The sequence below is a fragment of the Perna viridis genome, chromosome 2, assembly GCF_037379345.1.
Source record: "Perna viridis isolate PV_CMFRI_1.1 ecotype Kerala chromosome 2, ASM3737934v1, whole genome shotgun sequence".
Taxonomy (NCBI): domain Eukaryota; kingdom Metazoa; phylum Mollusca; class Bivalvia; order Mytilida; family Mytilidae; genus Perna; species Perna viridis.
In genome coordinates this window covers 42,520,060-42,539,711 of record NC_142446.1, presented here as the reverse complement: position 1 = coordinate 42,539,711, position 19,652 = coordinate 42,520,060, and the positions used below count along the sequence as shown (strand labels likewise).

Below are 19,652 nucleotides of genomic sequence, written 5' to 3'. Positions count from 1 at the left end.
GAATTTTTTAAATGCATTTTCTAGTCATAGTATAAAATAACATAACAAAACTTCGCAAATAAATTGTACACAATTCTATTAGGCTTAGATACACATCTATATGACTAACGTCATAGACATATTTCATGATTGATAAGTTTTACCCAATTTTACCGATGTCACAACATGATTTTGCCCCATAACGGTCGCCATTTTGTTTAACACAAACACACAGCTGCAGAAAACTGTCATATTAGCATCGAAATAAATCACCAAAGGGTTATTAGAAAGATATATGTGGACTTTCGTAGGTGTCAGCATTTTTCATTGTTAATCTTTCGTTTTTGGACTTTCGAACATGTTAAGATAAAACTCTAAATCTGCATATGGTTTTATTTTTTCTAACTGAGCATAAGATTTACTGACAAAGGTGTTATTTTATTTTTGAAGGGAGGGGGCTGACACATTTTAAATTGTAAGAATATTTATTATCAGACCAAATGTTTTGTAGTTGACAAAAAGAATCTTTGTATGTTTTCTTAATCGGAAAAGTCGTGTTATATTTTCAGTTCATTTAATTACGAGATAACATTTTCAGCGGCTAAGCTTTTTTTTTCTTGAAATCCGTATCCCTACAGTAATAAAATCTCACTTACTTATAAGTTGATACTGAAAACCATAACATCATTAAGTCAAGGAAAATGTACTTTTAGCAATCTTACCCAATTCCAATTCCTCCTGGTAGCGTTGTTCAAGTAGCCTTTCTCTGTTGTGTTTATTTATAAAACCAACCAGCATGTGGGCCCCTATCTCAAAATCATCGAATAGCGGATGATCCTTCAGAGCATCCTAAAATATTAAACAATGTGTAAATTTCACGTAGTAATAATGTTTTCTAGGAAAATGTGTGTAATAGTTTTTATCGCTTTAAAAGCGCATTCAGTGGCGGTCATTGGATAGATTTGGTCTTCAATCGATTACATAACAAACAATGACTCCTTCAGTACACCACACAACCGAGAATGAGACAATTCAACATATTTAGATACTGACAGACAGTTTACACACCTTCTAAACTTTCTTGTTATTTAATATAAAGGAAAAAACAATTCTATCCCCTGAACATTCTTATTGTATGCGCTATAAGATTAATACAGGGAGATATGCTTGTGACGTAAGTATGCCATTAGGTATTTTAACTGAGAGAACAAGTTCTATATCCTACAACTAAACCATTAAGATGACTAAAAGAAACAAACACACAAACAAATAAATAAATAAATATAGGGGGATTACACATAAATGGAAAATATTAACATTTTTATCAGTATATTTAAGTTTTAGTTATTACTGTGTGTGAACGACATAGGCGGATGTGCAAGATGAAAACTTACTTCACGTAGAAACAAACTATCTGCCAAATTAATTGTGTTTGTTTGTAAACTGTATTTTCTTTTTGATAAGATGCAGAGTATTCATTTGAAGCATAAACTGCACTTAATTATGGCTATGCAATGATTTCAAATTTGAAACAATGCTGACTCGCAGCCATTAGAACTCACCAAGATTGGCCTATACATCGCCATCCTGTCTTCTCTCCAGTAGTTACTCTTTATAATTACAAATTTATATATCACTGAAAATATATAGATATAATGTTCATAAAGATTTTTGCAAAAAATTTTAATAAATCATATTTGCACCAAAAATTGGTATAATTTATAAACCATAGCTACTTGCTTATCATACTATAAACATGCAATTCTTCATAAAAGTAACCTCTGTCGCCCGGCACCAACTCTTCAGCACATAAAATCAACAAAACTAGTAAGAGTCAAATAAAACTGTAGCTTTGACGGACAAAAAGTTTATTTCCCTAATTTGTTATGAACGTAATTTTATGTGAAAATATATCTGAGACGTCGTTGAATATAATCTATACAAAACTTACCTATATCTAGTAATATAACTCCTATTTTTCTGTCTTTCCACAATTTAACTGTGGAGCAGAAAAAAATGCGTCTTACTGTATCGATCGCCGATAAGCCGAAGACGACGTCGTCAAGGAAGCATCTGTGATGTTGCAGAAAATGTGCTGTCGTCCGGACTCAGCTGCAGTTTCCGGTTCTAAATACCAAATTCGTTAGTGTTGGTTAATGGATGAACCTTTTTTACCAAAGCAAAAAACTATTCTAATGGGAACAAATTGCGTTCCTTCTCGCTAAAACAATTCTTCACTTTTACAGCAGATCATCGATAAAAAGTACATTTACAAAACCGTGACAATCATTAGTTTAGTAATTATTTCCTACACATTATTTTGCAGTAGGAGAAAGGACACCATAGTATTTTTCGTGTTATAACATACTCTTAATGAAAGATTTAAAAAAAAAGTGATAGAAAAAAATGACACAGATTATGTTCAACCCGATAAAAAATCATGGTTTGCTCTTTTTTTTCAACATTCCATTGGTAAGGTTTTTCGTCTTTCAACTTTAAAATTTGCGTATTTGAAGTTACACAGAATTTACACAAGATTTTGCTGTATTTCAAATAAGCTTATAATTATGAGTAGGACGATATAACCTCAGGTTTAAAATCTCACTTCATGATTTTTTTTTCCGACCGATACTTTGCCATTTTCCATGATGAAAATAAAATAATTCATATTGATATAGCCTTCCAATTCAGGTTCATGACTGTGCAGCTTGAATGTTTTTCCTCCGAAGACAGAGAACGCTTACCCTACCGGTGCACACCCGGTATATTCTTCTAGTATTGTTGTGGAGTCCAAGTTGATTACTTACTTTTTAATTCTAAATATTTCAAACGGTTTCTGTATGTCATTTATATATCTGCCTATGTTTCATTAATTATGAATTTTGTTATTCGTTCTGACCCTAGTTACCCCGATTTCATTTTTGCTCGAGAATGTTTATCAGATACAGCTTGCCTGCATTATATCGCATCCATCCCGAATTTCGCGTCCTGATATTTAAAATAACCAATATAGGGCGTTTTTATTGCAGTGAAACCAGTTCCAGTTTTGTAAAAGGTTTTGAAACCTTCCATTTATTTCGAAAACTGGTTTGAAACTAGTTTGAAACCAAAACCAGTTTTTCAATTTATCCTCGTAAAACTGAAACTAGTTAATGGAACTTCCAAATTTATGGTAAAATAGTTGGTTATCTCTACATTACACATTCTGTTCAAGACAGACGACAAACGCAAAATGATTAGGCAAACCCACTGGAGCCACCCTCTAAAAATAATTACAAGAAGTCAAGGTTTTATCATCACCGGTATATCGCATGTACTTTTTAAACTATTCCAATTCAGTGAACTTAAAAATACTAGGAAGTTCATAATTAATTACAAGATCATCTAAGAACGATGCAAAAGAAGGAGGCAATCAGATGAACATTTTTTTTTCATATTTCTAAACAACCTAGAATCCATCAGAATCCATCAGAATGTAACATTTATAATAAGTCATACATATAATGGTTGACTTTAATGTTGGAAAAGTAATAATTTTTTAAAATTTAATTCAAAAATACTTAATTCCCACTATTTTTGTCACCAGAGATATTTATATATCCAGTCATTTTGCCTTTTCAATTTGCCAGCCTCTTTTATTACTCTTATTGGTTCTCAAATCACGATTGGTACATACTGAATGCTTTGACACTTCTTAAATGAGTCAACAAAAGTATGGACTTTATCATCCTCTATGTGATCTCTTTGGGGATCTATAGTTGAATACCTTCGGTTTTATCATGTAATAAACTGTAATACATTGTGTCATTTAATTATTCTCTACAAATAGTGCCAAGGGAGGCTACAGTGTTGAATCATTGTTTTCCATTAATGTATTTTTCCTATGGCAACTTCTCAAAATTAGTACACATTAGATACTAAATGTGAACTTTCTAGTTATCCTCAAAAGGAAACTATTTTTAATTCTAGCTGTTCTATATTAACAGCCAGTTTTGTCCTCTCTATGTAATATTTTTGTAAGACTTTTTTGTAGGTCAGTGTCGTATTCACAGTTTTCCCTCATCTTCACCTTTAAAAACCTACTTTTGATGAAAAACAATTAATGATTATTAGGAAACAGTTTGCTGTCTTTGATTTGAGTAACTTTGCTAACCTGAAAAGTTTTCTCATCATTTATATAGTGGAGTATGTGTTTTAGGCAAATCTTTCAGGTTATTTTACCACTAACTGTATCACTAGGAAGTGGTTGTTATTGTGAGTATACCCCTGTCTCTCAAGCTTAATTCATTTGTAGTTGTCAACTATGGAGATTCACAAAGTTAACTCAAAATGCTTGTTATTTTTTTCTCTTTTTCTGTATCAAAATGTTTTTATATATTGCTGAATGCATTTACAAACTAAATACAAAGGATAATGTGGAAGTATTTAATGTCCTTTTGATGCCTATGAAAGCCATAGCTAGTATATGAACTACATGTAGTAACCTTCAGTGAGGCTAAAAAATGTGAAGTTTTATGAAGACAACATACTGTACAGTAAACTTTCTTTTCATGTCCATCAAATAAGGGTTAAATTATATAATAATAAATAAAAAAAAACAATGTTAAAACTAAATTTACAAGTTTTTTTAATTTCATTAACAACAACATCTGCATCTTTCAATAAACAACTGTAACATAGATATGAAGTCAAACAGACTAATATCCATTAGAATCGAACCACAGAACAAGTTAACATATTCCTGATGTAGTGTCAAACCACAGAATAAGTTAACATATTCCTGATGTAGTGAACCACAGAACAATTCAACATATTCCTGTTGTAGTGAACCACAGAACAAGTTAACATATTCCTGATGTGGTGAACAAAAGAACAAGTTAACATATTCCTGATGCAGTGAACCACAGAACAAGTTAACATATTCCTGATGTAGTGAACCACAGAACAAGTTAACATATTCCTGATGTAGTGTCAAACCACAGAACAAGTTAACATATTCCTGATGTAGTGTCAAACCACAGAACAAGCTAACATATTCCTGATGTAGTGTCAAACCACAGAACAAATTAACATATTCCTGATGTAGTGAACCACAGAACAAGTTAACATATTCCTGATGTAGTGAACCACAGAACAAGTTAACATATTCCTGATGAAGTGTCAAACCACAGAACAAATTAACATATTCCTGATGTAGTGAACCACAGAACAAGTTAACATATTCCTGATGTAGTGAACCACAGAACAAATTAACATATTCCTGATGTAGTGAACCACAGAGCAAGTTAACATATTCCTGATGTAGTGAACCACAGAACAAGTTAACATATTCCTGATGTAGTGATTTTCCTTGGTGTTTTGTAGATTTATCTGTTGAACCATAAAATTGGCAAACAATTAACAATGACAGTTATACATATAAACTTGTAAATTTACTAGTAAACATTTTTCTTGTTATTCAGTTTGTAATATCTTACATAACAAACCATCAGAACACCTCTTATTCAATTACCAATTTTCAAAATCATTTTATACAATATAAAGAAAAAAGTATCTTCCTCATACTTTTTCTAACTAAGAACAATGTAAAAGTATTCTTATTAGTTTTTAGGTTAACAAATAGTTAAAAATAATGTTTCCCCCTACTCAATTTATAGGAAAAAGCCCAAGAACCAAGGAATAAACTATGAATGGCCTTATCTATTGTTGGAGACAGTTTGGCAAACTTGACATTGCCAGAATTCATGTGTTGTAAATTCACATCATATTCCTTCAAGTTTTTTCCAAGAATATATCAATGTATATCTCTTTTGAACCATATATCACCCATTCTGCAGCTGATCTTTGAGTTTTTGATACTTTTGTTGTTCCTGTAAGAACAGAAAAATAAGATCAAATCAATCAGTTTTCATAAACTGGAGGAAATTGTACTGTTATATGGTGCCAACAGTAACTATAAAAATGTAATATATAACTATCAGGAAGAAGAGAGATTAACTGCACCAGGAAACCAATGTCACATGAAAACCTTAATTTTTCCTGCCAGCCAAACTTCAAAATTTTAAAAGAAGCACAGACTTTTAAAGGTAGTGGTATAGAAGAACCATAAACTTTTCCCATGAATTAAAAAAAAAATGATTGTACAAATTATCTTAAGGTCAACTATACCAACCTTTTGAGATACTGATGGTTTGACTTTATTGAATGCAGTATTGAAGTGTTCTAATGTAACTTCTATCACAGTAGAGCTTGAACATGATATCATAACTTTCAAGGCTGCCATGGATGCTTCTCTCACTAAAGCTGCTAAATCTGCTCCCCTGAAATAGAAGAATGAGATAATAAAGCTAATTTTACCTGCTTAACAAGAAATGAAGATAACCTTGATAATTATTACTTAAGACAAGAATACTACTGTGAAATAAAAAAAATTCCTTGTAGTCCTTGCAAAATATTTACATCATTGAGATTGAAACTTTTTTATTCTATTTACATAAAACTCAGAATTGCATAATGATATAAATTGACACATTCTACTTAAGTTCAAAACTAATATTGACTGATAGTATCCAAATGCTACTTTATATAAAGTCTGTAACTGACAAAATTTGTCATTATTAAAACATGCCAGATTTATAGGAAACTGATTACAATAGTGTACGTACGTAAAACAATTACATCTTTCATCTTTGGCTAAAGAATCTAAGTCTACATCTGATGACAATTTTGGCTTTCTTCCTTTCTGTAATAAGTTAACAATAATACTGCACAACAAAATACAGTTTTTTTTCTTCATATTCTATAATTTGCCGGTTTAAGAGTTAACACTCAAGAATGCTTGTGAATTCAAAATGCTAGCCGTAATTATAAAAGCTGAAACTAAACTGGTCGAAATCATAGAACTATACATGAGTGCTAATGTATGAGTAATTCAGGAATAAAATTCTATAACAATTAACCTTAGTGATGGTCATTAGAATATCTAATCTGTCCTCTGGTGCAGGTAATCCAACATACAGGGTCTTGTCTAATCTACCAGGTCTTAGAATGGCAGGATCTATTATATCTGTAAAGGAGAAAACAAATACATTTCCTTAATTACTGCATATTAAATTTAAATATTGCTTTTTAAAACATTTCAGCATTGAAATTAAAAATCAAAATTGTAATCTAAAGAAGATAGATATTAAAGTTTTTTTGTAACATACACATGGGCATTAAAAATCAATGTTTTTTTTCTCCAGACATTGATCAGCAGAAATCATTTTTTAAGCCTGTTATAAAACCAAAACATTCCAATTTTCAGAAAAATCCATTTATAAAAATCCAATACTATTAATTCAAAAAATGATATCTACAAAGGAGAAATAAAACAAATCTGCTTTGTATGCGGTCTTGTTTTTCTTGTCTTCAATTAAATGTGTAATTGTATTTTATTTTGTTGTCTACTGTATGAATGTGGTTTATATTCCATTTAAGGAATGACTGTGATAATTTTTTCAGTCTATGAAGAAATAACCTCAATCAAAAGGTGAATACTAAATAACCTGTGTAGCAGTTATTTTCAAGTGTGCACCACAGGCACTGAGTTTATTTCAAATAGACTGAAAAATTATAACAGTCATTCCTTATAATTTAATTTTAGTATAAAAATCCAATGAGAAAATCATATAAAGAGGTTGATGACATCACAGTCACATTACAAAATTTGGTCTATGAGATGATGGACAAAATTTTTTATCCAATCAGAAAGAATGTTACTTCTGAAATTAAGTTATGCAGCAACATCTTTGGATTCTGATGTCTCTATACTGTCTATCTGCTTTGATGCATGGGTATCGTTTTCCCAAAATTTCACAATGAGGAGGTCATTCAAAGCCTAGTTGCCACCAACCTGGTCTATTGGTAGCACCCATTATAAACACATTCTTTCTCTCTTCTAAGCCATCCATTTCTGTTAACAATTGATTAACTACCCTCACACTAGAACCACCCTGAAAAGAACATAGCAATGGTTCAATGTCAACAAAGCTGACTATTACTGTCACACTGTGCCACTGAAAAATTTCCACCAGTAATGTGGTTTTTAAAGTACGACCAGATATACATAGTCAAAACATAGTCTTTATTCCACTTTAAAAATTAAAAAATCCTTTGCTGGCAATTACTTTTAAAGGAAGCATCTTTCTCAAATTAAATATTCCCTGTATTTGCTGACTTCAAGCAAATCTGTGAAGTATACACTACACTAGTTTGTTCAACATAAAAGTATGATTTGTATGTTACAAAATTCATAAAAATGTGAGTATTGCAGTATTTTATAGTGATTTTACAATTGATAATTTACATCTCAGTTTTTAACCTAAAAACTACTAGTTATGCTGAAACCCTCATTTTCCATGTAACACTGAACTACTTCAAAATTTTCAATTTTCCAAACTTACCTCCCCTGAATCTGTTCTACGTGGACATAAAGCATCCAGTTCATCAAAAAAGATAACACACGGTGCTGAGTTCCTGGCTCTCTGGAAAACTTGCCTAACAGCTCTCTCACTCTCTCCTACATACTGTTGAAATAAAGAAAAACATTTAATGATCTTTTACCCTTTTTTGTAGAGATTACCATAAGAACTTTCAAAGGAAAAAGATAATGGAATAACCTTGACATAATTATTTTGAATTTTTTAAGGACATTACAAAGTTTTATGTTAAATATATATATATATACCATTCTACAAATAAAGGGATTTCTGATAACCTGTTTGCAGCATTTTTTTTTCTTTTTCTATGACAAGATGACTACTTTCAATCAGGCAAATGCATTTTTCTCTCTTCACAATGGATAGCCTGTACTGTCTGTTCATTAAGAAATAAACATACCATATTTAACAACTCTGGCCCCTTTACAGATATAAAGTTGATGCCAGATTCATTTGCCACTGCCTGTAGAATGAAATGATTGAACTTCTATTTGTAAATACGAAAATAGAATTTAATAGAACTTAACTAGTTAAGAGTTTCAAAGATAGTGCTACAAAGTTAATACCCATATGAAGTTTTAAAACCAACATGTTTTAAGCTTCAAGTAAGAGACACATATAGAATAGCAGTAAGACAACATGCAAACGGAAGACAAATATTCTTAATTGACAAAAAAACAAAAAAAAAACCAAGTGTTTCTTGTTAAAAAAAGAATCTTCAAGATATTGAGAAAAATATATTTGTACTTGTTCAAGTATTGTATGTGCAATGGTTATACTTCATTCCAAAATTTGAATTTCAATGTCATCCTAAGATGAGAACATCACAGCCTACCTTAGCTAACAATGTCTTGCCACATCCAGGAGGTCCAGCCAACAATATACCCTGGGCCTTTGACAGTCCTAGGTCCTTAAACGCTTCTGGATGTCTGACAGGGGCCTAGAAACAGACAACACAAGTCAATGAGTATGATTTTTTATTCTACTGATTGTATCTATTTAACATTTCAGTAAGAAAAAAAAATAGTTCAGATCTAAAGTTCAAACACCAGGGGTGTAGCTGCCTATATGAAAATACACAATTGCGTACTTTCGGAAAAAGTAACAAAAATAAAAACACACAATTTAAAGATGAAATAAAGGTTTTATGCACTGACAAATCCTTTTTAATACATAAAAACTGGCTCCAAAATCGTTAAAATTCAGGAGTTTCCCTCAGGGTTTGCCTTGCCGGAATCACTGCCCCCCCCCCACCCCACAAAACCCCTTGCTGTAATTTTGCGTACAACTAAAACAGGCCTAGCTACGCCCCTGAACACTAGTGTTATTAACTTTTCAAATGAATTAATGTCTTATAGAGATAAATGTGCTTAAAGCCATTACCTTAATTGTAAATGTGTTAATTTTTGCTTTTTAAGGGTTGGACAGAAAAGCACAAAAAATAGTACCCCAAAAAATCAATTTTTAACACTATATAATGCTTATCATTTTTTGAAACTGATAATCCCACATATGTTTACTTGACAGGATCCGCAAAAATTACCAACCATGAAAAATTAAAATTTTCACAGTATATTTCGGTGTTACATTTGTAACTGCTACACATGACATTATCAATATTTGTGTTAACCATTTGTTTTAGCAGATCCAATATTGTAAATCTAACAAACAAAGCAGACATTGGAAAAATATGAGGTGAATAAACAGTAAAAAAACTGTAATGGTAAAATTTAGATTTGAAAAAGTTCAGATCCACTCTTGCCAAAGAAAAATACATATTTCTTTTTAAATTGTAACTTTAATCATAATGGTGCTAGTTTTTTCCCTCATATAGATATTTTATACTTCATTCTTGCCTTTTTTCAGCAGGGTTTATCTTATAGGCATATAGTGTGTACTTTTTTCTACTTACAAGAATAGCCAGCTGTAGATCCTCTCTGATCTTATGAAGAGCCCCTATATCATCCCATGTTACATCTGGTATGGTAGCAAACCCTTCTCTTTTGGCTGATGGTTGTACATGATGTAAAGCTTCCTATAACAGAAGATCCTCTTATCATATTTGGGTTAAATTGTACAAAAACAAAATATTTTTTATGGCTCTTTAATCAAATTAGACCATATAATCAGAAAGTAGAAAAAATACTAGAAATATGGGAATGTTTGGTGAAAAAAAAAACCTGATCCATATTTTTGTAATTTTTACGGATAAAGTTGATATATCTTGGTACATGTACATGCATAAAATTTCATACAAATGTGAAAAGTTTCTTTGAAATCAAATTGAAATTTCAAAAGGAACTAAGATGGCAAAATGTCTAAGAATACAGGCAGAAACGAAGTTGTAAAACAACACAGACTTCATTTTAATGGATGTTATTGTATCCAGGTTGTAAGACACAATTCTCCATCAGGTACAAGTGGTTTGAATTGCTTCTCCATTTTGAGGTGGTACAATTGCAAGCATCAGTAAGCATGTTAAAATATATTAATTTAACTATGAAGACTGGCAAAGTATTTCAAATTAAATTTGGCTAAAGGAGAACGTATTTGTCTCATTAAAAGGTAGAAAAATTAAAAATAACCATGAAATTGCAGAATTTTCAAAACAGCCTGGTGGTTAAATAATCCCATGCAAAATTAAATCACTTGCTGAGTATGAGCAAAATCCAAATATGACAGGTCATACAACCTTAAAAGGACTAATATCTAGCCATAATTAAAGCTTTGATCACAGTACCTTGTCTTTTCCTATACTTCTGTTATTAACTTACCTCAAAATCATTTGAAGTGATACTCATGTTCTGAAGCTGTTCATTGTTTAATGGAGGGAAGTCTTTGAGCCATGATAAAGCTGAAAAATATCAAGACATGTTTAAAAGAATCTAATAAATGACTATTGTTTTTTTAAACAAAAGTTTTAGAACAAACCTAAAATTTCAAGTTAAACCAAAAAATTCTAGAATGTCCATCAGAGGTTAATATCAATTTTACCACTATAACCCATAATTAATTACTTCTTAGTAATGTTTTTGATACAGTAAAATGTTATTGGTCATATGGTTTTGATCTGTGTGTTATTAACAGGTCTGATTCAAAACAAAATATAACTATCCATGACATTTAAAAATCAATTTGATAAAAAGGATAATTGATTTGTGGATGTGAATAACCAATAAGACTCATGTTCAGAACAGAAGTTTTAAGTTATGTGTTGAACAATTTACACACACTCATAAAATCTTTGAAATGTTTGCACCCATGATCATATTTCAGTAATTGACTCTTGCCAATCAATTATCCTATATTTATTTGCACTTTGAATACCATCTTCCAAGGGTGAAGAGATTGTTTCCGATTTTTCTACTGATACTTCATTGGTTTCTGTTTCCATTTTCTCAACCTCTGGTTCAGACACTGAGTTGGTACCAGTCTCACATGTCTGGTCTTCATTTACCAGTGGTACCTCAGTACTTGTGTCAGTTTTCTGTTCCTCTGAATTATTAGTTGAGAGAACTTGCAAATCATTGAAAACTCTGAAATTAAGAGAAAAAATACAAAGCTTTCATGGATACTGAAGTCTATTACTAAGTCTGTGGTCTGAAGAAGACGTTACTGGTTATTACAAGGTCAGACATTTCCAAGAGTAATCAAGGGAACCAAGGTTATAGCGGTAAGAAGAATGCAATCCTGGGACAAAGACCAGACATGGAAAACAGACATACACAACAAAGAATATAAAGTAACTAAAATAATACATACAAAGCAACAAAAGCAAATAAGCAACTCGGACTCCACTAAAAACTGGAAGCACCGGTAGGATAAGCGTCCTCTGCTTTTCTAGAAACACCCACCGAGTTGCTCATAAAAAGTCACGTCCAGGGTAGACAAACGAGGAAAGGAAAACTATGACCTGTTGAATAAATCAGTTTTCATGGTGCAGATGGATACACCATAACGATCCACGAGTTCATGATGACGACCATAAAACTTCTGCAGTGATGACTTCAATCTTGTAGCAACATAACCCTGTTCCAGAAGCCTATTTGTTAGAGTTCTAGCACGATACAAAAAGTCGGCGTAGTTTCGGCTAGCTCTGGCATAACGTATGACTTGTGATATGAACACTCCATACACAGGTGCTGAAGGGATGTTGCCACAGATGAAAGGAAAGTTGACAATTTTGAATGAAAAGTCATCACGTTTGTCGATTAACTATTGGTCAATAGTTAATCTTTACCATCGATTTCTAGGTGTAGGTCAAGATAAGAGGCTGACTTCACAGTGTCTGTAGTATCCTTTATCTCAAGTTCTTTGGGGTAGATGCGATGTATCAAATCCCCGAAATTAGGATTGTTTAAAGATAATACGTCATCTATAGAGCGGAAACTGAGATTAAAGGATCTAGCCAAAGATATTCTTTCTTTCGGATCAGATCAGCTATAAAGTCAGCCTCATACGAGTGAAGAAATAGGTCAGCAAAGTAAAGGAGCACAATTTGTTCCCATTGGAATGCCGACCGTTGACAACTTCTAGGGAAATTATACAAGAAATATCAGCATGGTGTATGGATATTGGTAAAATATTGAATCAACTTAATAAATAAAATGTTATAAGTAAAAACTTTATGCTGATTTCAATTCATGCTACACTTTTCACAAACATTTGGGTGTTATATGTCATCGTAAGATCTTAAGATGACCTTTTTGAATTATTTCATAAGCTGAGAATTTCTATTTTTCGTAAATATTGTGCAGAAAAGAGGGGAACAATCTTAGACACTGAGGTAAATATATGATATCATAGAAGTTTTTACATATCATATCCCATAACAACCCCATGACACCCATGTTAACCTGAGAAATTGCATGACGTATTAAATGTATGGAGGTGTTACGGTACAGGATATAGAAAAAATTATATCATATGCACTTTATCATATATGTTTCAACACCTAGTCATTTGGAATTTTCTAAAGGTGATATGGAAATCAATCTTACAGGTGTTGTGAAAGCATGACATTCAGTCTATGATACATATGCGTAAAACCTGTATCTTTTTATTTATCAAACATATTACTTGTTTCCTCCATATAAAATATTCCTACCTATTGACAGCCACCATAGCTGCCTCCCTTGTCAGTGATGTTAGATCTGCTCCTACATATCCTGGGGTATTCTTTGCCAGATATTTGTAGTCAAAGTCCTCTGACAACTTTAGATTTCTACACAACACTCTCAATATTCTGATGAAAATTAACCAAAAAAAAGTTTGGTCACAAAAACAGTAAATACTATAAAAACTATATCATAATATTATCTAATACCCAATATGTGATTTTAAGCATCTGACCAATAGTCTTAAATTAATTTTTTTTCAGACCTTGAGAGGTACACCTTGAAGACTTGTCAATAAAAATAAAATTTCACGGACAGCAATCCCTTTTTAAAAAAATACATGCACCAAATAATGCATTTTATAGATGAGAAAGGACACAAGCCAAGAAAATATTTTTGTTTGCCTTACCTTTCCCTAGAAGCCTCATCAGGGATGCCTAGACAGATCTCCTTATCAAACCGTCCTGCCCTTCTAAGGGCTGGGTCTAATGAATCTGGTCTGTTAGTAGCACCAATCACCAACACATGCAGATCTGTTTTAGAACTCAAATCTAGAAAAAATAAATAGACATCTTAAACAGTTTAAATTTTCCATTCAATCAATGCAAAGTACTACCAGTAAATAGCATTTCAGCAACAGAGAACAACAGGGTATTATGTACAGTTATTTCAGTTGAGCATGTGAATTTATATACAAAAATGTGTTAGATATTGCTACATAAATTAAAAGTATAAAAATCAGCTATTACTAAGAAAATATTTTGTAGACATCTTACAAGTGATGAACTTGTATTATATTGAGCAAACCAAACATAGACTTCCACATTATCTGAATCATTAACATTTCAAAATTAAAACCCCCCAAAAAATGTCTATACTATGAAGTAGGCCTTACCATCCATACATGACAACAACTGAGCCACAATCCTTCTCTCCATATCTTTAGAAGCTGTTTCTCTCTTAGGGGTTATAGCATCAATCTCATCAATAAATATGACACATGGTGCTGCAGCCTAGAACCAGAATAAATGCTAGTCCACCTAATTCATGTTGGCAATAATGTTTCACTTATTTATGACAATCGAAAACCTTTGACAATTTCACAAACAATTTGCCTAACAAATAAAGGATTATATCTATATTTTAACCAGTTTTCTACACAGGCAATAAATGGCAAATGTTTCAAAAGTAAACACAAGCTTCTTATTACGAAAAAAACCCAACTAACACACCACGAAGAAAAAAAAATATGGCTGAATCAATAAATTTTTTGTCTTGTGAAGTAATTGTTCATTAAACTTATCATGAAGTCGAAGATATACAACAATTGTACTGATTTTTATAGTCACCAGTTTACCCTGATTCTGATATATACTGTTATACATTCTCAAAGGTATTGTACTTAGTACAATAATTAATGCCAGGCGCAGATCCAAGGACTGGCATGCCGGGCATATGCTCCCCCTAAGTCGGTAAGAAAAAAATTTTCACCACAAGTTTCACCCCATAGTATTTTTTGCCTTCCTTTGAACTGCATTTAATTCAATTGACGCCTATGGATCCACCCGTGAGTGCTACATAGTGTAAAAATCTATTTGATGGTACTTATATATTTGTATGTTCTTTGTGCATATATGACCCCACAAAAACAGTGAAAGATACTACTTTTCCCATACTTTCAATATATTTTCCTTAACACCAGTAACTTACCACAGCTTTTTCAAAGAGATCTCTAATTTTCTCCTCAGAATCCCCTGAAACACCTGATACTATCTCAGTAGCTGCTATCTTAATAAAAGATGTACCTAGTTCCTGGAATATACAAGAAAAAAGAACTGTTTTAAAAACCGAATTTATGGTAACTCAAAAGGGACAGATTTGTCTAACTAGTTGTTTCCATCCTGGAATGTTGTTTATTTTCTTAATTTTAATCAAAATCGACAAAACACATAAAAAATATTTTAATTTAAATTATTTTTAATTTTCAAATTCAATCAATTCTCTCTATGTTTCTTTCCCTTTTTATTACTATTTTTAAAGAGTCAAACAAAATGCTTACAGTTAGCAGAGAAGGGAGTCAACCACTGACATGAGCAAAGGTAATAGGGTATGTAAGTCTTGTTCTATTTTCATTTTCTTTACCGGAATTTACAACGTAGAACATATTTAAAATCGAAGACTGATCTGCATTTTATTGTTTACTTCCCGGTACTTGAAACTCTGTATAACAATGCAAAATCTTCTATTTCATGTTTTTTCTTAATATCTTTATCATGTAGAAATAGGTATTTGTTATTTTTCATCGGTATTTTTAAAACAAAAAGATGTTTTGCCCTCAACACTGAACTTAACATTCTCTAAATGACAAGTCTCCATGTTTTTGAATGGTAGACTAGGACCCAATCTCGTGAAATCACAGAGTCACATGACGAGACATACATACCCTATTACAGGCTGAGATGCCTGATCTGTAAAATAGTTACATTACTTACCCCAGCTATAGCATGAGCTAGCAGTGTTTTGCCACACCCTGGGGGACCATGTAACAGAAATCCCCGGGGAGGGGTTACTCCTAACTGTTGATACACTTCTGGATGTTTCATATGGACTAATAATTTGCATATTTCCTGTAAAAAAAATATGTAAATATAATAGAAAATCTGCCGTTTGATTGATTAGCTGACTTTCTAATTTCTAATAAAAACGCTATTGTTTAATAGCTACTTTCACTTGAACAGTGGTTCTTAAAACACAAAAATCAAGCTTTGATAGCAATTTAATTAATCAAAGTATGAACTATCAAAGATAATGAGATTTTGAATACGTTTATTAAGCAAAAATAACATATATTTTGCAGTCTAGTAACATTTTTCATGAATAATAATTAGATGAAAATGATGCATTTCAAGTATGCATTGAAAGCTTTGAATTATTTTTTTTACTTACCACTAATTTATCATCATTCCCTCCCACATCAGCAAAAGTTACTGACGACTTCTGTACTTCAGCACCTACAACATCAATTCACATGTTTCAACTCTCTAATAAATATAATTAATAAAGTTAATACCTTTAAGTTGCATAGCTTATTTGTCTGAGAAAACTATGTCATTAACAGTGCTTTTTTAGCATATTTTAACTACATGTACAAATGTATTGACAAAATATAAATAACCTCCGGTAATATCTTTTTTTAATATCAACTGAAAACCAAAATATCTATATTTTGATTGTAATACATAAGTATGTGCCCATGAAAATATCAAAAATTTTCCACATCTAGTTTATGGATCTTTCTATTTAGATTCCAAATTCATGTAGCATATGCAGCAGTGAGAATCTACAAATAACTGAATTGATGAAGGCGAACACCTCCAATACAGAGGGATATCTAGAATTTATTTGCCATGCTTTCAGAGGGATGTCTAGTATCTATTTGTCATGCCTTCAGATGAATATTTTCAGCCAAATCCATATTTGTCTTTTATTTCTACAGCGAAATTTTGACTTGTAACAGCTGAAGTAACCTCACTAACCTTTTTTCTCTTTCTCTCCCTCCTCATCTTCTTGTCTTTTTCTTTTCTTTTTAGGTGCAGTTGAACTACTCCCAGTTGTGGATTTCTAAAATTGTAGAAAAGGAACATTATGTGAAAATATCTATAAACAGAAACAGCAATACAAACATATCTTTGCTCATGATATTTTGTTAGAAAAAAATTAAATCACTGGGAAGTTAAAGCTTTAACAAATAAAAACAACTTTAAAAGTTTGGTATATACATGTAACCTTTAAAAGTTAACTGCTTTCATAAATGTCAGACTAGTTAGTAATTACCAGGTAATACCAAAAGAAGATACAGCTTTTAAGGATTTTTTTGAAATATGCAAATGATTTTGAGAGGCAGAAAAAGTACAGGAAAATTCCCACCATAATTCAAAAACCATTTTACAATCACCAGTAAAAAATTTTTACAAAGTGCACAGCATCCCTAGAGAAACAAGAATGCTATGCGTAGCCATATGTCCCCCACCGCTGTGGAAAGAGTTGAATTACAAATGTTTGACAGTTGTATAAATAGCAGATTCAAAACTTATGTGCTTTCATAAGTGCATGTGGCAATTCAAGGTTAGTGTATCCTAATGAATCAAATTAAGTTAGGTTAAGAATTCTTCATGCAACAAAAAAAATCTGCAAAAAAAGAACGTGAAAAATGAACAAAGTCCCACAACTCCCATAAAAATTGACGAATCAAAATGGCAGTTAAGTATGGTGAACTACATATGGTGACAAACAACCCTACAATATTTGGTCAAATTACATTCAGCCATTTCTGAGGAGTTGCATCCACAAGCTTTGGACACACAGACACCAGCATTTCTTCCACGTTGCGGCAGGGGACAACAACAAAGCAGGTATTTTTAAAAGGTCTATCAAATTCATTCATCAAATATTTAGTGGTAAATAGAGCAGTTTTGAATATCTGATTAAATCTAAAATTTTTCACTCCTATCATATAATGTGGTGTCACTTCCCTGTATCACAGGGCTAACCTTAATGACACTAATTTAATGCATGATTGAACCTTATCACCTTCCTACTCAAAATTCTCTACCATTTTCCTTGCAGAGTTTCAAGGTTTCAAGGACAGCTTTGTACATTGTATTACTCTACCATTTAAATTATGATAAAGTGTATGTCATATGGCATCTCAGGATGATACACTATGTGATGCAAATTTTGTCATGTATTATTTTCTATCAACCTCTGCTTGATTTTACACTGAATCATACATAACAAGAAATCTACCTGCCAATGCTCATTACTGATACCCTACACCCCAACTTTAGGACAAATATAAAACAAGTTGTTCAACAGGAAATTGTAAAAGCCTGAACTGAATCCCACAACATGGCACACACCCACTTAAAGCTTGTGATATAATATCAAGAGGCAATCAGTTGCAGAGAAAAAATGTATGATGGACAGCTGGACTGACAAGGGAAAACAGTATACCCCTTCTTTAGGACCAGGGATCTATTGTAATTGTAGGTTTTTCAATATTCTGTTTTAAATTTGTCAGTTACAGGTTTTTTTTGGTTTTTCTTGTCTTGTGGCATTTTCTTCCATTATTTGCAGGAATTTCTTTTTTCCATCACTTTTGCAAGGAAAAGCATTGCTATAGATATTTCTACGGTATATTCCTTTATATTCTGATCCAATAAAATTAGACAGTTTTAAATAACTGACTGAATTTAAGGAGTACCAGTTATTTAGATGCAGTTTTTAATCAATCTGTTCAACAGCATAAATATCACCTTTTAGTACAAAGATAATAACATTTCTTGCAGGAGACATAAATCTTGACATTAGTACATGTATCACAATCTACAATGCACCAGGAAGGTTCAAATGTGAATTGGTGTGCTTTTACCCATTACACAGTAATATTCTTTCAGAGGCAAGATTTTTTTTTTCAATTTCAAATTGCAGGTAAATTAATTACACAAAAAAATTAAATTAGTTAGTGTATTAGTGATATTGTGCAAAATTCACCCCTTTTTATGAATTAATTCCCATAACTAAACCACAGAAAATTGGAAACTTTAAAAATGAAAGCTCATCTCAACAGAAAGACATATATCACCAAAGTTTTATGAAGCTGAGTAACTGTTGGAAATGTAAATGATGGATGGATGGAAAACACATATACAAACCAACTGACTTCCATGGACACATTTTCATGGAAAAGCTGTCATAATAAAACTTAAAATGAAGCCACATAATTCATTTCTATTTATGAAACTATTCTCCAATCCACTTTTATAATTCTTACTTCAATCCCTCCAACTTCACTTTTTTGCCCTTTTTACATATTCAGCTGTTTATTACATCTGGTTATTGTTGAAGACTTTCTCCTCTGATTTTGAAGTCACACCAGTATGAAACTAAATGCACATGTATATACATGATGATAATGGGATATTTCTAGTGAATATCTGGGCTAAACCATGATATATCTATTCCCCCTTTTTGGAGCTGAAAGCAACATTATTCTTAAAAGGATAAAGAAACAAAT

The 19,652-nt window shown here is 31.9% G+C and overlaps 1 protein-coding gene across 2 annotated transcripts in view; it reads right to left on the bottom strand.

The window, feature by feature from the left end:
* Window positions 1-4,589: 4,589 nt before the first annotated feature.
* Window positions 4,590-19,652, bottom strand: part of LOC148625163 (nuclear valosin-containing protein-like) — a 29,076-nt gene continuing 14,013 nt past the window's right edge. For both annotated transcript variants that reach the window (XM_088568482.1, XM_088568483.1), the window contains exons 7-24: window positions 17,113-17,197; window positions 16,523-16,587; window positions 16,069-16,203; window positions 15,287-15,388; window positions 14,472-14,589; window positions 13,986-14,127; window positions 13,567-13,704; window positions 11,787-11,995; window positions 11,234-11,313; window positions 10,372-10,494; window positions 9,295-9,399; window positions 8,860-8,922; window positions 8,424-8,546; window positions 7,874-7,973; window positions 6,939-7,045; window positions 6,645-6,721; window positions 6,152-6,299; window positions 4,590-5,849 (exon numbers count right to left, since the gene is read on the bottom strand). In XM_088568482.1, the coding sequence (XP_088424608.1) occupies window positions 5,802-5,849; window positions 6,152-6,299; window positions 6,645-6,721; window positions 6,939-7,045; window positions 7,874-7,973; window positions 8,424-8,546; window positions 8,860-8,922; window positions 9,295-9,399; window positions 10,372-10,494; window positions 11,234-11,313; window positions 11,787-11,995; window positions 13,567-13,704; window positions 13,986-14,127; window positions 14,472-14,589; window positions 15,287-15,388; window positions 16,069-16,203; window positions 16,523-16,587; window positions 17,113-17,197 (1,968 nt within the window). In that variant the 3' untranslated portion in view covers window positions 4,590-5,801. The remainder of the gene's footprint in view (window positions 5,850-6,151; window positions 6,300-6,644; window positions 6,722-6,938; window positions 7,046-7,873; window positions 7,974-8,423; window positions 8,547-8,859; window positions 8,923-9,294; window positions 9,400-10,371; window positions 10,495-11,233; window positions 11,314-11,786; window positions 11,996-13,566; window positions 13,705-13,985; window positions 14,128-14,471; window positions 14,590-15,286; window positions 15,389-16,068; window positions 16,204-16,522; window positions 16,588-17,112; window positions 17,198-19,652) is intronic.